At 44.1% G+C, this 17455-nt stretch overlaps 1 protein-coding gene across 1 annotated transcript in view; it reads right to left on the bottom strand.

The window, feature by feature from the left end:
• The window catches only part of ELOVL4 (ELOVL fatty acid elongase 4), a 185482-nt gene that overhangs the window by 83757 nt on the left and 84270 nt on the right, over window positions 1-17455 (bottom strand). Inside the window, exons 2-3 of the mRNA XM_069235625.1 lie at window positions 16533-16720; window positions 9558-9638 (exon numbers count right to left, since the gene is read on the bottom strand). Coding sequence (XP_069091726.1) covers window positions 9558-9638; window positions 16533-16720 — 269 coding nt within the window. The remainder of the gene's footprint in view (window positions 1-9557; window positions 9639-16532; window positions 16721-17455) is intronic.

The following is a 17455-nucleotide window of genomic DNA, read 5'->3' as shown; positions in this document are numbered from 1 at the left end:
TGTTTGCACCATAAGCTTACTGCAGAATTACATGCTGTACAAAAACTGTAAAGCAGTACTAACAACTTCCCTAAAGTGGAGGTTGGCATTATGTGGATGAAGAGGATAAAGATTTCATACTGTTATTTGACTTGCTTCAAAGGTTATTTGCTTGAAAATTAAGGCTGGTGTTAAGCCTCTATCAATGGAGAAGTTACTATCTCTTCTTGAAGTTGATTTTCCTTCAAGGGTAGTCTTCCTCTTGAGAACTGGTCATCTACTCAATGGCAATAATCTTTTTGAGGCCAATCATTTCATTCCAGTGTGAAACAATTTCAGTTCTGCTGGAGTCGAAACCGGAACCTATTTCAAGATGGATGTCTCTTCTAATCTATTCTGTTTGACCCCCACGTGTGCACTTTGTAAAGTGGAGACTGTGAAGTGCTTTGTGGAATTCTATGGTATCACCTGGTAGAAGTTTTTTTAAAAAAAATCTGTTTATTAAGCAAGATATAGAAACTGTCAATGCAATACAGCTGTTTCAAAGGAGTATGCAGCTTCTTAGCTCATACAATAAGAAGCTTTTAATAATGTGCATCAAGTAAAAAAAAGAGAGCAAAAAAGTAACCAAGAAGAGACAAGAAGAGAAAAAAAAAAGGAACTATACATTATATAACTGTGTTCACTCTGGTTATATCTTTTTGCATGTGTGCATAATGGCATTTGAACATTAGGATTGTTGTTGGGTTGCCTGGGGGGGTAAAGGTGCACAGTTGATGTGGGTACAGGTTTTAAATAAAGGTGCATGTTCTTGCGTGGGCATGGCATATGCATAGTCGTTTGGGGGAGTTTATGGCCATGTTGTCTTGATGAATCTAGCTAGCTCTTTAGGTTATGTGATCATTGAATGTTCTATTGTGGGTGCTTATTAGTGAAGAGAATGTAGGGAGTCATGGGGGGAACATGTCGTCTCTATTTTAACCACAAAGCTGTCCCATATTTCGATTCCTTCCTGTGGCTGGCCCGTCTGTTGTACTTGTTTTAGTGTATGGGCTTCTGCTTGTGTACGGTTATATAGGTCGCGCAGGCAGGTTATGTAAGGAGGAGTTTGGGGCGCCTTCCAATGTATAGCGATCAGGCGTTTGTACCATACAAACGCCAGATCTATGAATTTGTGTTGGTGTTTATCACCTTTGGTGCTGTGGCGGATTCCTAGGAGACATGATTCTGGGGAGGGGATGAGTACATGATCAGCAATTTCTGAGGTAGTTTCTGTGATTTTCTGCCAGCTTGCATTTATTGAGGAGCATTCCCAGACCATGTGGTAGAAATTGGCAGTGGATGCTGCACATCTAGGACATTCCGATTTGGCATTGGGGTAAATTCTGTTGATGCGTGCTGGGGATGAATACATCTGATGAATATAATTAAATTGAGTTTATCTTAGTCTGGTGTTTCGTGATACCGTTTTGACCGTGGCTAGAATGATTTCCCATGTTTTTTGGGAGATTGGATCAGCTAGTGCAGTGTCCCATCGAGATTTAGCTGGTGTTAGGTCTACAAGGGCATTTGCTGTTTGGTCTTTGTATATCCTTGAAATAGTACCCTTAGTGTTGCCTATTGTCAGGAGCGTTGTGAGCAACCCGGATTCATCGGGTTCGTTATTACTACTGCCTCATAGGTCACGTATCAGTTTGGTGATGGCCCCATACACTAAAAAAGCTCTGGTGTGCATTAATCCCAACTCCGCCTGTTCCGTAAAAGTTTTCATGTGGGAGTTAGAGTATAGATCGCCCACATTTAGGGTTGCCGTTTCCCGTATATTATGGTGTAGTGCCAAATTCTGTATTTTCGGGATCTGTGATAGGGGTATTGTAGGTGAATATGGGGGAAGGTTGGACTTGCCCTGAACATATCTTTTCCAGCACAATTTAGCAGCTTCCAATATTGGGGATCTATTGAGCGGAGTGGGAGCGCCCGCTAACAATGTTGTTAGTATCATGTGCGATGTTGTGTATCCCTTCATTGCTACGCTTTCTGGGGACATTGGGTTGTTAAACCATGAAGCCATCCACTGTAGTTGGGCCGCTGCATAATACAGTTCCAGGTTTGGCATACCCAAACCACCTTCCGCTTGTGAGTGTTGTGCAATAGCCAGTGATACCCTTCGTCTATCTCTGCCCCATAGCAATTCAGTTAGCAGGGAATGCAGTTTATGGAAGAATGTACGTGGTAATGTCAGCGGGAGGGCTGTGAAATAGTACAGGAAACGAGGTAGGATTAGCATTTTAGCTATTGCGGTACGGCCCATGGGGGATAGTGGGAGCGATATCCAGAATGTCAGGGAGCTCCGGGTGGATCTAAGTAGACGGTCTAGATTACCCTCCTTTAGGTCTTTCATAGAGTGATAGATCTGTATGCCTAAATACTTAAAGGTTGAGGCTGCCCAGGGTAGTTGATATTGGGGTAAACTGCTGTGCTGTTCATTTGGTATGGGTGTTAGGGGAAAGATACATGATTTGGACCAATTTATATGTAGTCCCGAAACCTGTGCAAAGCTATCTAGTATTAGCATTATTTCTGTGATAGATGTTGTGTGTTGGCGTGGGTAGATTAGGGCATCGTCGGCGTATAGTGACACAATATGATGTTGGGCCACCTCTAGTATGCCCCATTTGTGAGCGTCTTTACGAAGTCTAATTGCCAGTGGTTCCATTGCAATAGCAAATAATAGGGGGGACAGTGGGCAGCCTTGCCAGGTGCCTCTGCCTATTGGGATTTCTTCGGATATAATTTGACCTGTTTTGACTCTTGCTATGGGCTTGTGGTATAACGTCCTAATCCAGTTTGTGAAGCCTCGCTGGAATCCGAATGCTTCTAATGTACTGTAGAGATACTCCCAGCTGAGTGTGTCAAAAGCTTTTTCTATGTCTAGGGACATAGCTACTGCTTCCGTCCCGTTAGTGCCATGCATTAAGCGAATCAGTCTTTTAATATTTAAGAAGGTGCTTCTACCTGGTATGAACCCTGATTGATCTGAGTGTATTAGCTCCGACATGTAAGGGAGAAGTCTATTTGCCAGGATTTTTCCTAGGAGTTTACAATCAGAATTAATAAGCGATAGGGGTCTGTATGACCTGACGTGTAAGGGATCACGGCCTGGTTTTGGGAGCACGGCTATTAATGCTTCTCGCATGGAATCTGGAAGTTGCTTTCTGTTGTGTGCTTCATTAAACACCTCAAGAAGGGGTTGTAATAAATGGTTAGGGTATGATTTATAGTATTCTACTGGCAATCCGTCAGGGCCTGGGGTCTTGTTGCTTGCCATTTGCGAAAGAGCAGTTTGTAGCTCTTCTATTGTGATGGGGCCGTCTAGCATTTTTGAGTTGCTTATTATGTGTGGGTTTTGGGGAATCAATGTTAATAGTGTAGCAAGCTGTTGTTTAGGAGGGGGATTAGAGGTTTGATAAATAGTGCAGTAGTACGTATGGAAGGCTGTGTTAATTTCGACTTGGGTGTTGACGACACGGCCTGTGTGAAGTTTAATCGCTCCTATGGGTGCTGTCTGTATTGGTTGACGGACCAACCAAGCTAATAATATTCCTGATCTGTCGCCCTCTGCGTGTTGTCTCGCCTGTAGGTGTCTGTAATCATGTTTGCATAGTCTGGTGTCTGTTTCTTTATAGTTTGCTCTGAGATCACTCAGTGTTTGCAGTGTGGATGGATTTATTGAGAGCTCAACCTCCGCCTTGCGCATTTTAATTTCTAATTCCTGTAGTTCTTTAGTAAGCACTTTTCTGACTCCTACTGTGGCCGCTTAACAGTGGCCACAGGTCACAGCTTTATGGGCATCCCATTCAGTAGCGCGTGTTGATGCTGTGTCTTTGTTTACCATAAAATAATTTGATAAGCATTTGGATAACTCTGCTTTGAAGGGGGGGGTCTGTGAGGGCTTCTGATTGTAAGCGCCAAGTTGGAATACGGGTATGTGTGCGTCCCCATGTTATTGTGACATGCAGTGGATTGTGGTCCGAGATAGTGCGAGCTAGGTATTCTGATTTATTTATTTTATGAATTATGGCAGGTGTTGCGAATAGCATGTCTATCCTTGTGTGTATTTTATGTACTGATGAGTAATAAGAGTATTCACGATGCGTGGGATGTCCCGCCCTCCATGTTTCTTTCAAGCCATTATTTGCAGCCCATTCTACTAGGTCGGCCGTTGTGCGCCTGGCTGGTGCAGTGATCAGTGGGGGAATTGATCGATCCATGTGTATGTCTAACACCGAGTTAAAATCCCCACCCCATATACTAGGCTCAAATGGGTCTCTGAGTTTGCTGTTGTTGAGTGTCCATAAAAACTCGCGTTGGCCTGTGTTCGAGATGTATAGAGCAACTATTGCTAATGGTTGACCATCTAGTTCCCCCTCCAATATCACTTACCTTCCGTTTGGATCAATCTGCGTGCAGGATATTACAAACGGGCCCCCTGGTGCTATCCATATCGCCACCCCTCGGGCATAGGATGAAAAAAATGGTGTCATATATTTGGCCCCGCCATTTTGCGCGCATGTTTTCTAGTAAGGCCCGGTTGAGGTGAGTCTCTTGCAGCAAGGCTATGTGTATCCAGTGTCGCTTAAGGTACGCATAAATTTGTTGCCGTTTACGTATAGCTGAAATGCTCTTGATGTTCCATGTGATTATTTTATATTGTGGAGTGTTTAAGTTGTGTTGGTGTGCCATGTTATGTGTGTTTTTTGCTACGTTAGGGGGATGTATTGTCTGTGCGTTGCGCTCTACCCAGCATTTCCAACTGTGCTTTATAATTAGGATATTACCCACTTTAGCAACGAGTACAATATTTGTGTTGTATGATTGTTTACCACGCCTATTGCTACAATCATGGGTTAAGACATGTGCCTTGAGTGAATCATATCTAACAATGTTTGAAACAACAACTATATATAACTGTAACTGTGCATACAATACGGCTGTAATAAAGCCTGTGTCTTCCTTCTTAAAGAATCTGTCCATATAGAGTGGGGGGCGCTGTGGACAAATGTATCCGAGTTGTCGAGCTTCTCGGCCCGTTCTGCTCTCTGTACTGGTGCGTTCCTTCGGGCACCTCCGGCGGCTGCGGGTCCAGGCCTGGCAATTCTCCGCTTCCTTGCTAGTCATCAGGCAAGGTGGGTTTTTTACACTGTGAGGAAAGCTGTTCCTGACTGTAAAGTTATTTTGGACTTTCCTGTTTAGCAAATATCATCTGCAGTGCGCTGGGTCAGGCTAGGGCCGCGGTTGGAGTCTGTGGAATCATATTGTGTTTCGAGGTCTGGCTCGCCTTCGTTTTGGATGAACTGGGACGTCGGGGATGTGTTGATGAAGCGTGTTGTGGCCTGTAATAATGAACAGCGTTCTGCTTGGGATTGTTCAGGTGAAGGTTTAACATCCTGTTTCTTTTGTGGCTTGCGTCTAGACTTAGGTGATGACCATTTTTCCGCTGTGTTTCCCAAATTCGTTTGATCGGCCAGGCCTTTAGCGTGTAACCAAGTCCAGGCGTCCTCAGGAGTATTGAAAAAGAGAGTGCGATTGTCACTTTGGATACGTAGTTTTGCAGGAAACAGAAGGGCATATTTTATGTTATGTTCATGCAGTCTTTCCTTGACCTTAAAAAAAGGAGTTGCGTTTCTTCTGCACTTCCGCAGTGAAATCTGGGTAGGCCGTGATCTCTGCATTTTTTAAGCTTACAGGGCCTGATTTACGGAACAGTTGCAGGATAAGGTCTCTATCACGGAAGTTAAGGAGTCTTGCAATAAGCGGATGGGGCTGGGCCCCTGGAGGGGGTGTTCTTCCAGGCACTCTATGTGCTCTTTCCACTGAAAAAAATGTTGGAATATTATTTTGTAATATTGTGTTCGTTAGCCATTGTTCAATAAATAGTTCTGCGCTGGGTTCTTCTGCCCGTTCTGGAAATCCCACGAATCGGACATTGTTCTGGCGTGATCTGCCTTCGGCGTCCTCGGCTCTGCGCTTAAGGACTTCAACTTCCGTTGTTACTGTCATTAGTTGTGGCCGAAGGTCATTTATCGATGGCGTTAACCGTGTTGTTTCTTTTTCGATCGTTGTTACTCTTTCCGCCAGTGCTTTTTGGTCCGTGCGTAGAAGGTTAACATCTTCCGTGATTGCTCCAATTTTTGCCTCCAATGTAGATTTGCTATCTAGGATGGCTTGTAATATTTTCTCGAATTGCGTAGTGTGCGACTGTAGGGTTGTCTCAAGCTTCTGAAGTGCCTGGTGTGTGACCGAGGACTCCGGCGGTGGATTAGGCTCGTTTGATTCCATGTTGCTTGGCGCCGCTCACGGGGTCTTTGGTTTGCCCATTAAGGGAGCGAGTCTAGTTTGATTCGTTGCTAGTGAATTGACACGGTACTTATAGGTCGGTCCGAGAGCAGTATTGATCAAATTCGTCGATGTTTTTCTGATTCCGTTAAGTTCAGGTTTTTACTTCAGTAATGATGATCTGGCCTGTCCCTCATAGAGTTTTTGGTACTGTTGAATGTTGCACACACGGTATACTTTTATTCTGTAGCGAGCAGTAGTTGTTGGAAGCTGCCTGATGTGGGCAGCCGCAGTACGCTGTATGGTGCCCTAGTGGAGAGCCCGTTGCTGTTGGACAGTTGGTGCGTCTAGGCACTTGTGTGATGTCTGGTATACTTTATGTGGCCCTGGGGTCCAATCAGTGCCTCTGAAAGGGCTTGTAGTTGTATTCTACTAGGTGTAAATTATTTACAGGCGTTGAATATTTGGTGCGTAGCTTACTGTGGGCAGTCGCGGTGTGTTATGCGGTGTCCTTACAGGCACCGCGCTGTTGCGGAATAGTTATTCTAGTCAGCTGTGTGGTGTCTGATGCTCCTTGGGGGACCTTGTGGCCCGGTCAATGCCGCCGATGGGGCACGCTGTTATGGTATGCAGAGTGATGAACTTTTGCAAGCGTTTAATACTTAATGAGTAGCTCGGGCCTCTCCTGCCCACCTCTATGTCTGCGCTACGTCGCTGGTACCAACCGTGGGTTGGGTGTTTCGCTTGCTAGGCCAGGACCCATGTATTGGGTGGTTGGGGACAGTTCCGCCGTCTCAGGCCGCCATGGCCTGTCCGAGAGGCCTCCGAGGTCTCTCCTCGCCGGGTTCTCTCACCTATCGCCTCTGCCTCCCTGCCAGATCCCTTAGCCCACACGCGGGTTCTGTCCTCGTTTCAGCTCCACCTCCGTCCGGGGCGCTAGGGCCACGGAGTCCGGCTCCTCGTGTGGTCACGCTGCCCGTCTTAGCGATTGGCTGCCGCGCTTGTCTCCGCAATCACGACACCGCTTCTCAGGGGTATCCAGGGTGCGTTTCAGAGCCTACCCTTCGTAGAATTTTTTATGCTTTTGTATGTTGCGCACACGGTGTACATTTTTGTTTGTAGCAGGCAGTTGTTGTTGGAGTACGCTGTATGGTACCTTAACGGACAGCCCGTTGCTGTGCGATCAATAGTGCGTCTTCTAAGCACTTTTTTGGTGTCCGATATACGTTGTGGGGCCCTGGGGTCCGTTCAGTGCCGCTGGAGGGGCTCGCCGTTGTGCTCCTCGAGGTGTAGGTTATTTACAAGCATTGAATATTGGTGCGAAGCTTAATTTGAACAACCACGGTGCATTATGTGGTGTCTTTACAGACACCGCGCTGTTGCGGGATAATTGTTGCGTCTTCTAGTCACCCGTGTGGTGTCTGATGCGCCTTGGGGAACCCTGCGGCCCGGTCAGTGCCGCTGATAGGGCACGCAGTTATGGTACTCAGAGTGAAGAATTTTTACAAGCGTTAGATATTTGATGCGTAGCTCGTGCTTCTCTTGCCTGCCTCTATGTTCGCACTACGCCGCTGCTGCTAACCGTGGACTGGATGCGCCTCTCACTGGGCCAGGCCCCTTGTGTATTGGCTTGTCGGGGACAGGTCCGCCATCTTAGGCCGCCATGGCCTGTCCGGTAGGCCTCCGAGGTCTCTCCTTGCCATCTCGTGAGCTCTCACCTGTCTCCCGGATCTCGTGCTGCCGCTTCTGCCTCCTCGCTAGCTCCTTTAGCCCGCACGCGGGTTCTGTCCTCGTTTCAGCTCCGCCTTTGTCCGGGGCGCTGGGGCCATGTAGTCTGGGTCCTTGCGTGGCCACGCTGCCCGTCTTAACGATTGGCCATCGCGCCTGTCTCCGCAGTCACGATACCGCTTCTCGGTGGCATCCAAGGTGTGTTTCAGGGCCGCCGGAAGGTACCGGTGGCAGCACGTTCGGCGCATACCGTGTTTAAGCACCGCAGGCGTCTTTTACAGGATTTTTATTCGGGCCGAGAGCGGAGCTGTGTTTTATGCGACCGCTCTGGCCGCCATGTTGGCCACGCCCCATCGCCTGGTAGAAGTTATCAAAGAAACATGTCTCTGGAAGTGTTCTACATGCGATCAGGTCAGAGGTTCAACATGCATGTACATAACCATACATTGCTCTAAATAAAGAATAATCCTGCCACAGGCAGTGCTTTTAACAAAACCCTCTTCATATGCTCAGTGAGAAGATTTGGGAGGGTGTTCATGTATGATCATGACGCAGTAAGATCAATAGTTCTCCTTTCAGCTACTAAGTCTTTTTTAACAAAAAGGGTTGGCATGCACAACAGTATTGTCATTATGATCCCTGGGCAGGCACAAGTGGCAGACCAAATGGTAGTCTTTATATGACAAGAGTGTGCTGGAAGTGGGGCAAAATCAAATGGGGGCATTTTCCAAAACTATCTTCCCAAAGCAACCTGACCCCCCTTACCGTCCTCTCCTTCATCCGGCTCACCCCCAATCCACTCTTCCTTGATTTATTTTCATACAACCTGATTTTCCAGTTAGCATTGAAATGAGTGATCCAAAATTCCTAATCTCCCTTTTGCACTATGCTAGTGTTTTTATATTTTCGGATAAATAGTTGGGTGCATGGGCACTCAGTCGGGTACGGTGAGCTGTCTGTCGGATTTCACCAGAAATGTTTACATACACACAAAAACACACACTCTCTCTCTGTTTTGAAAGTCCTATAAATGTGAGTTATTTGGCAAAATATTATGTTTTCTCTCACTTAGTACTCCTACCAATCCACAGTCCTCTCCCTTACCACCTCCTCTTAGGCCCCCGTCATGCACCCTGCTTGTTGCATAATGTATTTTAACATTATATGCCAGTGTGGTTGTTGGAAAATATGAAGTCCCCCCAATCCATCCTTCGATCTGATGAATTTCCAACGTTCATCACAAAGACCGTAACCCCTGTGACTTGCAGCACAGTTACTGAAACTTTAAAATGCTATTGACAAGGACCATAAGTAAGAATTTTTTGAATAAATACTTTCCTTAAATCATAACGAAAATATCAATTAACTGCCGACAAATCACAGATCTGTAATTATGCTTGTTGTAGGAATCTGGGCACGCATTGTATTCATGGTGTGCAAGGCAGGAAAAGCTGAATAATCATTGCTTTTAATTAATTTTAGAAGTACTTTCATACACAAACAACAACACTTACCCTAACTTCATGTTCATTATCTGAATAATCCACAGCCTGGCAGATGTAGCTGTAGCCTGCAGCTCTTGCTCCTAAAAATAGCTGCAAAAGTAAATATAGGTACTGGTCAGGATACAAAGTATTGAAAATATCAAATATATTTAACAAATCACACTTGTAATGATGTGTTTATAAAAACACATTCAAACATATAAAGAGATAATCACTTGCTTAGGCGACTTACATCATTAGAAAATGAATATCATTAGGTTTCAAAGTTAAGGGCTGCAGCAAATATTCAACACTTATAGCCAGTTATCCTCATTTTGTTACTAGCAGCACTTTACAAAACGTAAAATGAGATATCTAAACATCCCTAGAGTGCCTCTTCCCAGGCCTCAATGCTCTCCTCTCAACATCGGATCCTGTTATAATGAACAGATGGTGCCAAATAATATTATTAGCGTTAATACAACAGGTGGGAACAGTTTATATATATGGTTCACAGCATCCCAACCTGAAGAATTAGAATGCAGAAAATTAAACATTTCAGTACAGTAGCGGTGCCCAGCAGAAACACAATGGAGGGCTGTTTTGAGTCTAGAAAGTAGTTGTGAAAAGCATGTGTGGTGAATATACTAGCTATTCTTCCGATTGCGTAAATGGCCAATTGCCTCTGAAAAGTGGATGAATGAAAAGGCTTTGCCTCTAAAAACGTGAGCACCTTCCTAAAAGAAGTCCACATGAACAGACCAGTGTTTAGAAATTAATGATATTATCCAATGTCAAATGAAGGAATTAGGAGCATAGATCCCAGGTTGGTCATTCCGTTGTATAAGATAACCTCGGTAGTTCCTAGTTGTTTTTGACTAATCGAAATAAAATGTCAGCTCATTGATTATGAATGGTGCCTTCCACTTTAGAGGTGTTGGGAAAAAGGTAGGGAACTCTTTTTTTCTCATTGATAAAAAGAGAAAAGCACTTGTACCAAGAACTAAGTCCGATGTTATAACCTGTACTCCTTAAATCAGTGTTTTGATTCTATACTGCAACCTACTTACAAATGTAAATAAACGATAAAAAATGGATTTACGTTTAGCATTGAGAAGGCAGATGGGCCAAATTATTCCAGTTCAGCTTCCTTCGGGGTATTTTTTTTTTTTGATGGACCTCAGATTGCTGCGTGCAACATAGGCTATGTTTTTATGCCACACGCAGCTTTGACAATCAGTTGTGATTCCCAAGCTTTACCAGCCAGATGGTCTGAAAGTGAAGCTATAGTCACAATTTCATACCATCCACAGCTGCTGTGAATTCCTCAGCATTAGTCAACAAACTTGATCTATTGCTAGTAGTATTCATGTGAGCTCATCCTACACTTTAACCTTTTGGGAGTATCATCAGCTCCTTGATGCACTTTCACTCCAACACATTTTTTGTAGTTTAAAATAAGGACAGAGATTAAGTTTTTAAGATACTCCACTCTAAGCCACTCCACTCCACAGAATTCTACCCCAAACCACTCTATGGCACTCTACTCTATGCCACTCTACACTTCCCCGGTCCCCACAATCCCACTGTAGACCAATCTGCTTCACTCCAGGCCAGTCCACACCAATCTACTCCACTCTTCTCTACTCCACTCCACTCCATGCAACTCCAGTCCACACCACTCTAATACAAGCCTAATCTAAGCTGCTGCACAACATTGCTAAAAGACATTGGCAAAACCAATAGCTCTCACATAGGCAAGACAGCTTGACTTTGCCAATACTTGGCTATTCAGGCATAGTTTATAGGCCTTTTATCATTTCCCAAGCAGGTAGAGAGAGGCACCCACTGATACTGATACTTCAAATTGTTTCTTTGTCTTTTCTCATTATACATTCTAGGTAAACTACAACTATGAGCTCCACCTGTTCCTTTTCAAGCCAACATCTTGCCCACAGCTTGGTTGGAGTAATGATAACAAGATTCTGGAGTTGAAAGGGACATTTAGGAAGGTATATAGCATTCTACTACAGTCACTTGGAGTTTGTTATCCCATTTCATATATGAGCAATGTATAATTTGACAGGTATTGTACACATCAAGGACAGGCAGTGATTGAGCTAGTGAAGCCTTTAAACACTGTAGATACCTGTCACCATCATCTGCCTCTGGGGCAAACAAGCAGCAACCCTTCTCAACCTTCTACCCTATTACAGGATTCAGGTGGTCCCTGCTTGAGTCACCTTGGGCGAGAAAGGCTACTTCTCCCAACTGTGGCACTCGACCTGTTGTTGTCCTCATATGTGAGCAGCGGGCTAAATGGGGGAAAATGCAACCAACATCCCGAATACACCTGACTAGTTGCCTGGGGCAGGTTTCCATCACAGGACCATCATTTGCTCCATAGTTCTCTTAGGTCTTGCCCAGAGTAGTCCAAACAGCTACCTGTAGCACGAGATAAAGCTTAGTAGGCCCCTGGGAACAGGCCAGACAGCACCCCATGTGGTCCCTCCTGTGGGGGGAGAGGGGTAGGGAAAGGCCATCTCCATGCCTCATTTGACCCACTGGCACTGGTTACTACCTCCAGCACTAGTGCAGGAGCTGATGCTCACTTCGGTACTGCTGCTCATTTTAGCAAACTCACCTCAAACGTGTCAGGGCAGATAGCAAAGTTGATTCATTTGGCATAAGATGGCATTACAGCTTTTATGGTGGGCCGAGCAAGATGAACCCCACACAGTATTTTATTGGGCCAAGTCACTCAAGCCCTGTTTTTGAGGCCCGGGGTGCTCTCTTGTTAGATGCAGCATAGATGCCCCCACAAACGCACGGCCCAACCCACTCCCAGTGGAAGCAGGTCTCCACAGGAGTCTCAGCCAAGTGCTGTCAACACCCTCAGACTCAGTTACCAGCAGGGACACCGCCCACAGGCAGACAGCTCCACCGACCACTTGATTAGCATATCCCTGCAGCAAACTACCCAATACATCTTCCACCCAGGCCCACAGTGACAAGTTCAGCTCTAAGGAGGGCTACCAATCAAACCCTAAGTAGGCTTCTGCAAGGCCAGGCAATTTACTAGTCTGCAAGACAAAGGCACTCCTTCATTAATAAGGAATGATACAACAAGCTCTTCTACTTACATGTTACAGTCTCACCAGTGAGGCCTCACACTGTCGTACTGCCCTTCTTGCCACTGAGCAGCAGAGCTCCTGAACAGCCACAATCATGGGGCACACTGCTCCACGCTCTCGAGCATCACACTGTGAGGTCCGACTGAACCATATCTGCCCAAAGCCCCCTGTCTTACCATACATGAAGAGATGTAACCAGCCAGTCCAAATCCACTGATGCATGTGGATTATTGACAGAGCAGCACAGGGATCTCATGCATCCATGTAGGACATGTTGACTGGACAACTATGCTGCCTCCCCCCACTTCATAAGTTTCTTCCATGACACATTTTATGCCTGGGGCCGGAGCCATTTGGAAGCCTTTTGGACTGTGATCTGCCTCCTGGAGAACTGCCTTCTTCTTGGCCATACTCTATGTAAAACTGATCCCTTTACCGGCATACTTGGGTGCCAGAGACAGATTTTTTTAAAAATGTTTTTTAAATCATCAGCAAGTCATCGCTAGCCAGCCTCACAAGAATATAAAGAGCAATGCCGTCCTTCAAACCTACTTTTTAGGATTCAGATCACAGTATAATACAGTATCAGCTACAATCCAAGTGGGTGATGACATCTCTGATAACTCCGGTCCCCTGCCTTCTCCTCTTGCTCACCTCTTTACTGTCTTCAACACCACGACCAATACAAATATCTGTTCATACCCATGTATGCCAAATGGGCTTCCACCACATCATTCTCCAGTGGTGCATATCATAAATGGACAATATAGCCCTGTTGGCCCATAATAATCTTTCCAGGTCTGAGGTAATGCATGTGACCTACAAAGTGCCTTAAGACCCCAACATGTTTCCAGTGATCCATAGACTCTGGGAGACCTGCTGGCTTTCAATAAAAATGATTTACCAGCATGAAGATGCACCTTACTCTACCTGAAGTTCAACTTTGGCCTGGATGTCGACTGCTTGAAGGAATGCCTCACCGCTATTCAAGCATGTATATCTGGGGTATACCTGGAACTGAACCTCATACAGAAAGATACTTTGCTTACGTCCACTGGCTTAAAACAACAAAGTGTACTGAGCATGGATAGCATACCTCTACAGCTCAGACAGCAGCAAGTGCCTGAGTTTTTACAGAAACAAAACTTCATCTTCGCACACAAGACAAGGTCCACCAGAAACAAACTCATCCTTTTCTGCACAGTGAAGCTTCCTACTAGAAGCAGGCTTTGGAAAACTGTTGCCCACGCACTTTTCCTATCCCATCTTGAAGAAAGTAATATGTTTAAGATTCCTTGAGATCCACTAAATAAACATGAGAAATACTATCCATGCAGCACCCTGTTTCAGCGAAGGTCTCTAAAACTATTAGTATACAGCCATCACAATGAAACCTGATGCACTGTCCACAAAGTATTCCAATCCAACAACCCACTGACCAAGTTTAAGAAATCTGTTGGCATGTGCAAAGCACCCATCAGCACCATACCAGACTAGAAACCAGGAAATGCAAGATGGAGATGAGGCATAAGGGCTTCTTTCACAATATTTCATGAGTATGTAATTTCGTCTGAGTTCCCATCTGCCAGATTACATCCCTTATCAAATTTTCACTTTCATCTCCTGGAGCAACGTCTTGGCTCAGTGATGCACTATAGAGCAGCTTGGACTTCTCTGCTAGAAAGCCACCAGAAACACCACTTTGTTCATCGATCACTAAAGAAAAACAGACATTGTTAAATGAAAACATCTACAAAATGGCATGAGCTAAACCAAAATATGAAGGACAATTTAAAGAAGGAACATCAGTAAGGGATTGACAATGAATATAGGGGGCTGATCCCAAGTAAACACTGTGTATTTATTAATAAGTAATGCCTCTGGGGACTGCTTGATCTAATAAATAGGTTCTACTCAAGAATAAGCAGAATCTTTTCCCCAAATCCACCACAAAACATTACACAATAATCTTTCCAAACGACTGGTGAGAGAAGGGCATAGTACTGTAATTTAAGGGCTGGTGCCCTAAGCAAGCTAGATAATTGTTTAGTGATCCTTTTTTGTCACTTTGATCACAAATCACTAGCCTTCAAAACTACAATCGTCACATTTAGTTACTTCTCAGAGAAAATAATGACCCACTAGATTGGATCAGCATGGTGAAGAAACATGCAAAGAACATTTATAAAGTTACAGAGCTAGCCGGGTCCTCTACAGATGTCCATCCTTGAAGCTTAGGGTATGCTTTACTAACTTAGATATGTGGTGGCTCCACTTGAGGAACAGAGTCAAGGAACATATGTGGTTCGTTAAGGGGTGTAGCATTGGATTGGGGGAGAGGGGGTGAGACCCCTCTAAAAATATATTCCGTAGTAAATATTTGGGGACAAGTGCTTTCAGTCGGATATTATGAAGTGTGTCGGATTTTACCTGGAATTTTTACATGTCCACACTGACAAAAACACATGCACACATACTGTCTCTTGTCTCTGTTTTGAAGGCCTTAACAATGTTGATTAGTTTGAAAAATATTGTGTTTCATGTACCCCTAACAATCCGCTCTCCTCTCTCTTTCCATTGCCTCTTATTAAGGCATACAATACATATCATAGAGAACACACAAGTCATAGTCCGTGTCTGGAGTTTATTTCTGCAAGGAAAGACATGTTTTCCATGTTGGAGGGGAGTACAATAGTGCCATAGTAGGGGCATACCAGAGGAGGACTAGCTAACTCTGCAGACAACATCCATGAAGATTAATTAGAGTCATCCTTATTTACTCATGGTCATGGTGTCCTTTTCAGATTCCATACCTGACTGCAAAGGAAGCTTGACCAAACTGAGAAACCCTGCAAACAGATGAGAACAAGATCACAGTATTGTAACAAGATTGCCAGGATATTATCAAAGGGCCTGGAAAGACTGAGCTTACCACATTCACTTGTAAAAGAAAGAGCCCCATGATAACTAGGTTGGTTTCACATTAGTGGTTTAGCTTCCTCATTACAGAGCAATAAACAGGTGAAACTGATATAATGAAGATGAGGGTACATGTTGTATTTTCTAGGTTTGTTATTGGAAGAATGGATAAAGATGTTCAAATAGTCCTGTATAAAAGGAGTGTGCAGCAGGTCCATTGTTACAACAATGTTTGACGCAATATCTGTGTTGATGCACAATGATATGAGTGACCAAATATATGAAGGGAGCACCTTGACTGGGAAGGACTCTGTTGGCAGTGGAAGGGTTGGCACTCACTCTCTGGAAGAGCCACTTGTTTGATAGCATGGAAGGGAACATAGGGATGTGGACATTGAACATGTTTCAAAGTTTTGGTTTATTCCAACCCCAACTATGTTACCATAAGGGTTAGGGTAGTATGCTGCAATTTGTAATGAAGAGTTGGTAGGTCATCATCTTAAAACTACAGTACAAAATAAGGAAATAGAAATAGCAGGTGCATATAAATAACCCGGTGATTTGACAAGTCTGACTCTTGTGTTGATGTTGTGTGTATCCTCAGCACTGCTTTAATAATAAAACAGAAATAAAAAACATAAATATTTTGAACGCTAATGGCAAAGGCCAGCTCGATTATAACAGCTGTTTAAGATGTTTGTAACAAAGTACACATGGGATAAAAATGCAAACCTCGTGATGGCCTAAAATTGTTGTGGACATTGGTAAAAGGTAATAAGGCTATCATTACACAAGGAACAGAACTAGCAACTTCCAGCGCCTAGGTACCCTCACGGTGACAAGAAGGTTTCTACAAATCTACTGATTGATTATGAAGAATCATGCACATTTGCAAAGGAAGCTTTAAAAAATAAATCTAAATCCTGCACTGTTGTCTCTCAAAAGCACTAACCTCTTTGAAGATGAAGAAGTTAAGTAAAACCATTCCAAAATTGTAGACTATCAGCAAGTAACGAAGCTGGAAGGGTTCCCGGTTCTTTATCCAAACAGGGCCCAACCACACCACAAGAAGATAGAGAGTGCTTATAGCCAGCGTAGGCAAGGGCGACTGCATCAAAGGCCAATTCTCAACACGTTTATCTAGGAAATGAAATAAAGATTAGCAAATCACATGGTATTGAGAGTAAATAACAAATATGACATGCATTTTAAGTACTAGAGTCAACATCATTAGCAGTTAGGGCTTGAGTTGAGATGGTTAAACTGTTCAATTCAATCATAGACCTACCACTGCTTTGTTAGCAATGTTTAACTAAAACTAATGGGACACTGTAACAAAATCCGTATGTTCAGATGATTTGCTCTATGCTTAAGCAGCAAAAGCATTATAGAATATGTACTAGATGTGTAGCCATTTCAAAGATTCAGTGCAGGTATAGAAAATAACCAATGCAATGGCATTCCACTGGAACATTTTATTTATCAAACGACCATTTTGACATCACGACTGCATATACATTTAAGAAACGAATCAGCTAACTCTACCAGAAGTAGCTGGGGAATTAACAACTAAGAAGAGTGTGTCACTGACCCATTAGGGGAGAACTCATTATCAACTATACATATATTTCTGTACCTACACAACACATCAACACAGAAGCACGGACACAAGGATGAAGAGTGCAGTTGGGAAGACTGAGTTTTTTCTTCAGAAGAGGGCATCGAAGGAGAGGAGAAAGGGAAGAATGCAGGAACAGCAGAGCAATGGGGAAATTCTCTAGGTTGCCAAGGGTGTATATACCCAGGTCTGCAGCAGCAGGATTACCCCTCAGGCTACAGTTTCAGTTCAGATTATTGTGCTCGATTAATTACAAT

This window comes from Pleurodeles waltl, chromosome 5, assembly GCF_031143425.1.
Source record: "Pleurodeles waltl isolate 20211129_DDA chromosome 5, aPleWal1.hap1.20221129, whole genome shotgun sequence".
Taxonomy (NCBI): domain Eukaryota; kingdom Metazoa; phylum Chordata; class Amphibia; order Caudata; family Salamandridae; genus Pleurodeles; species Pleurodeles waltl.
This window is presented reverse-complemented; position numbering and strand designations above follow the sequence as displayed.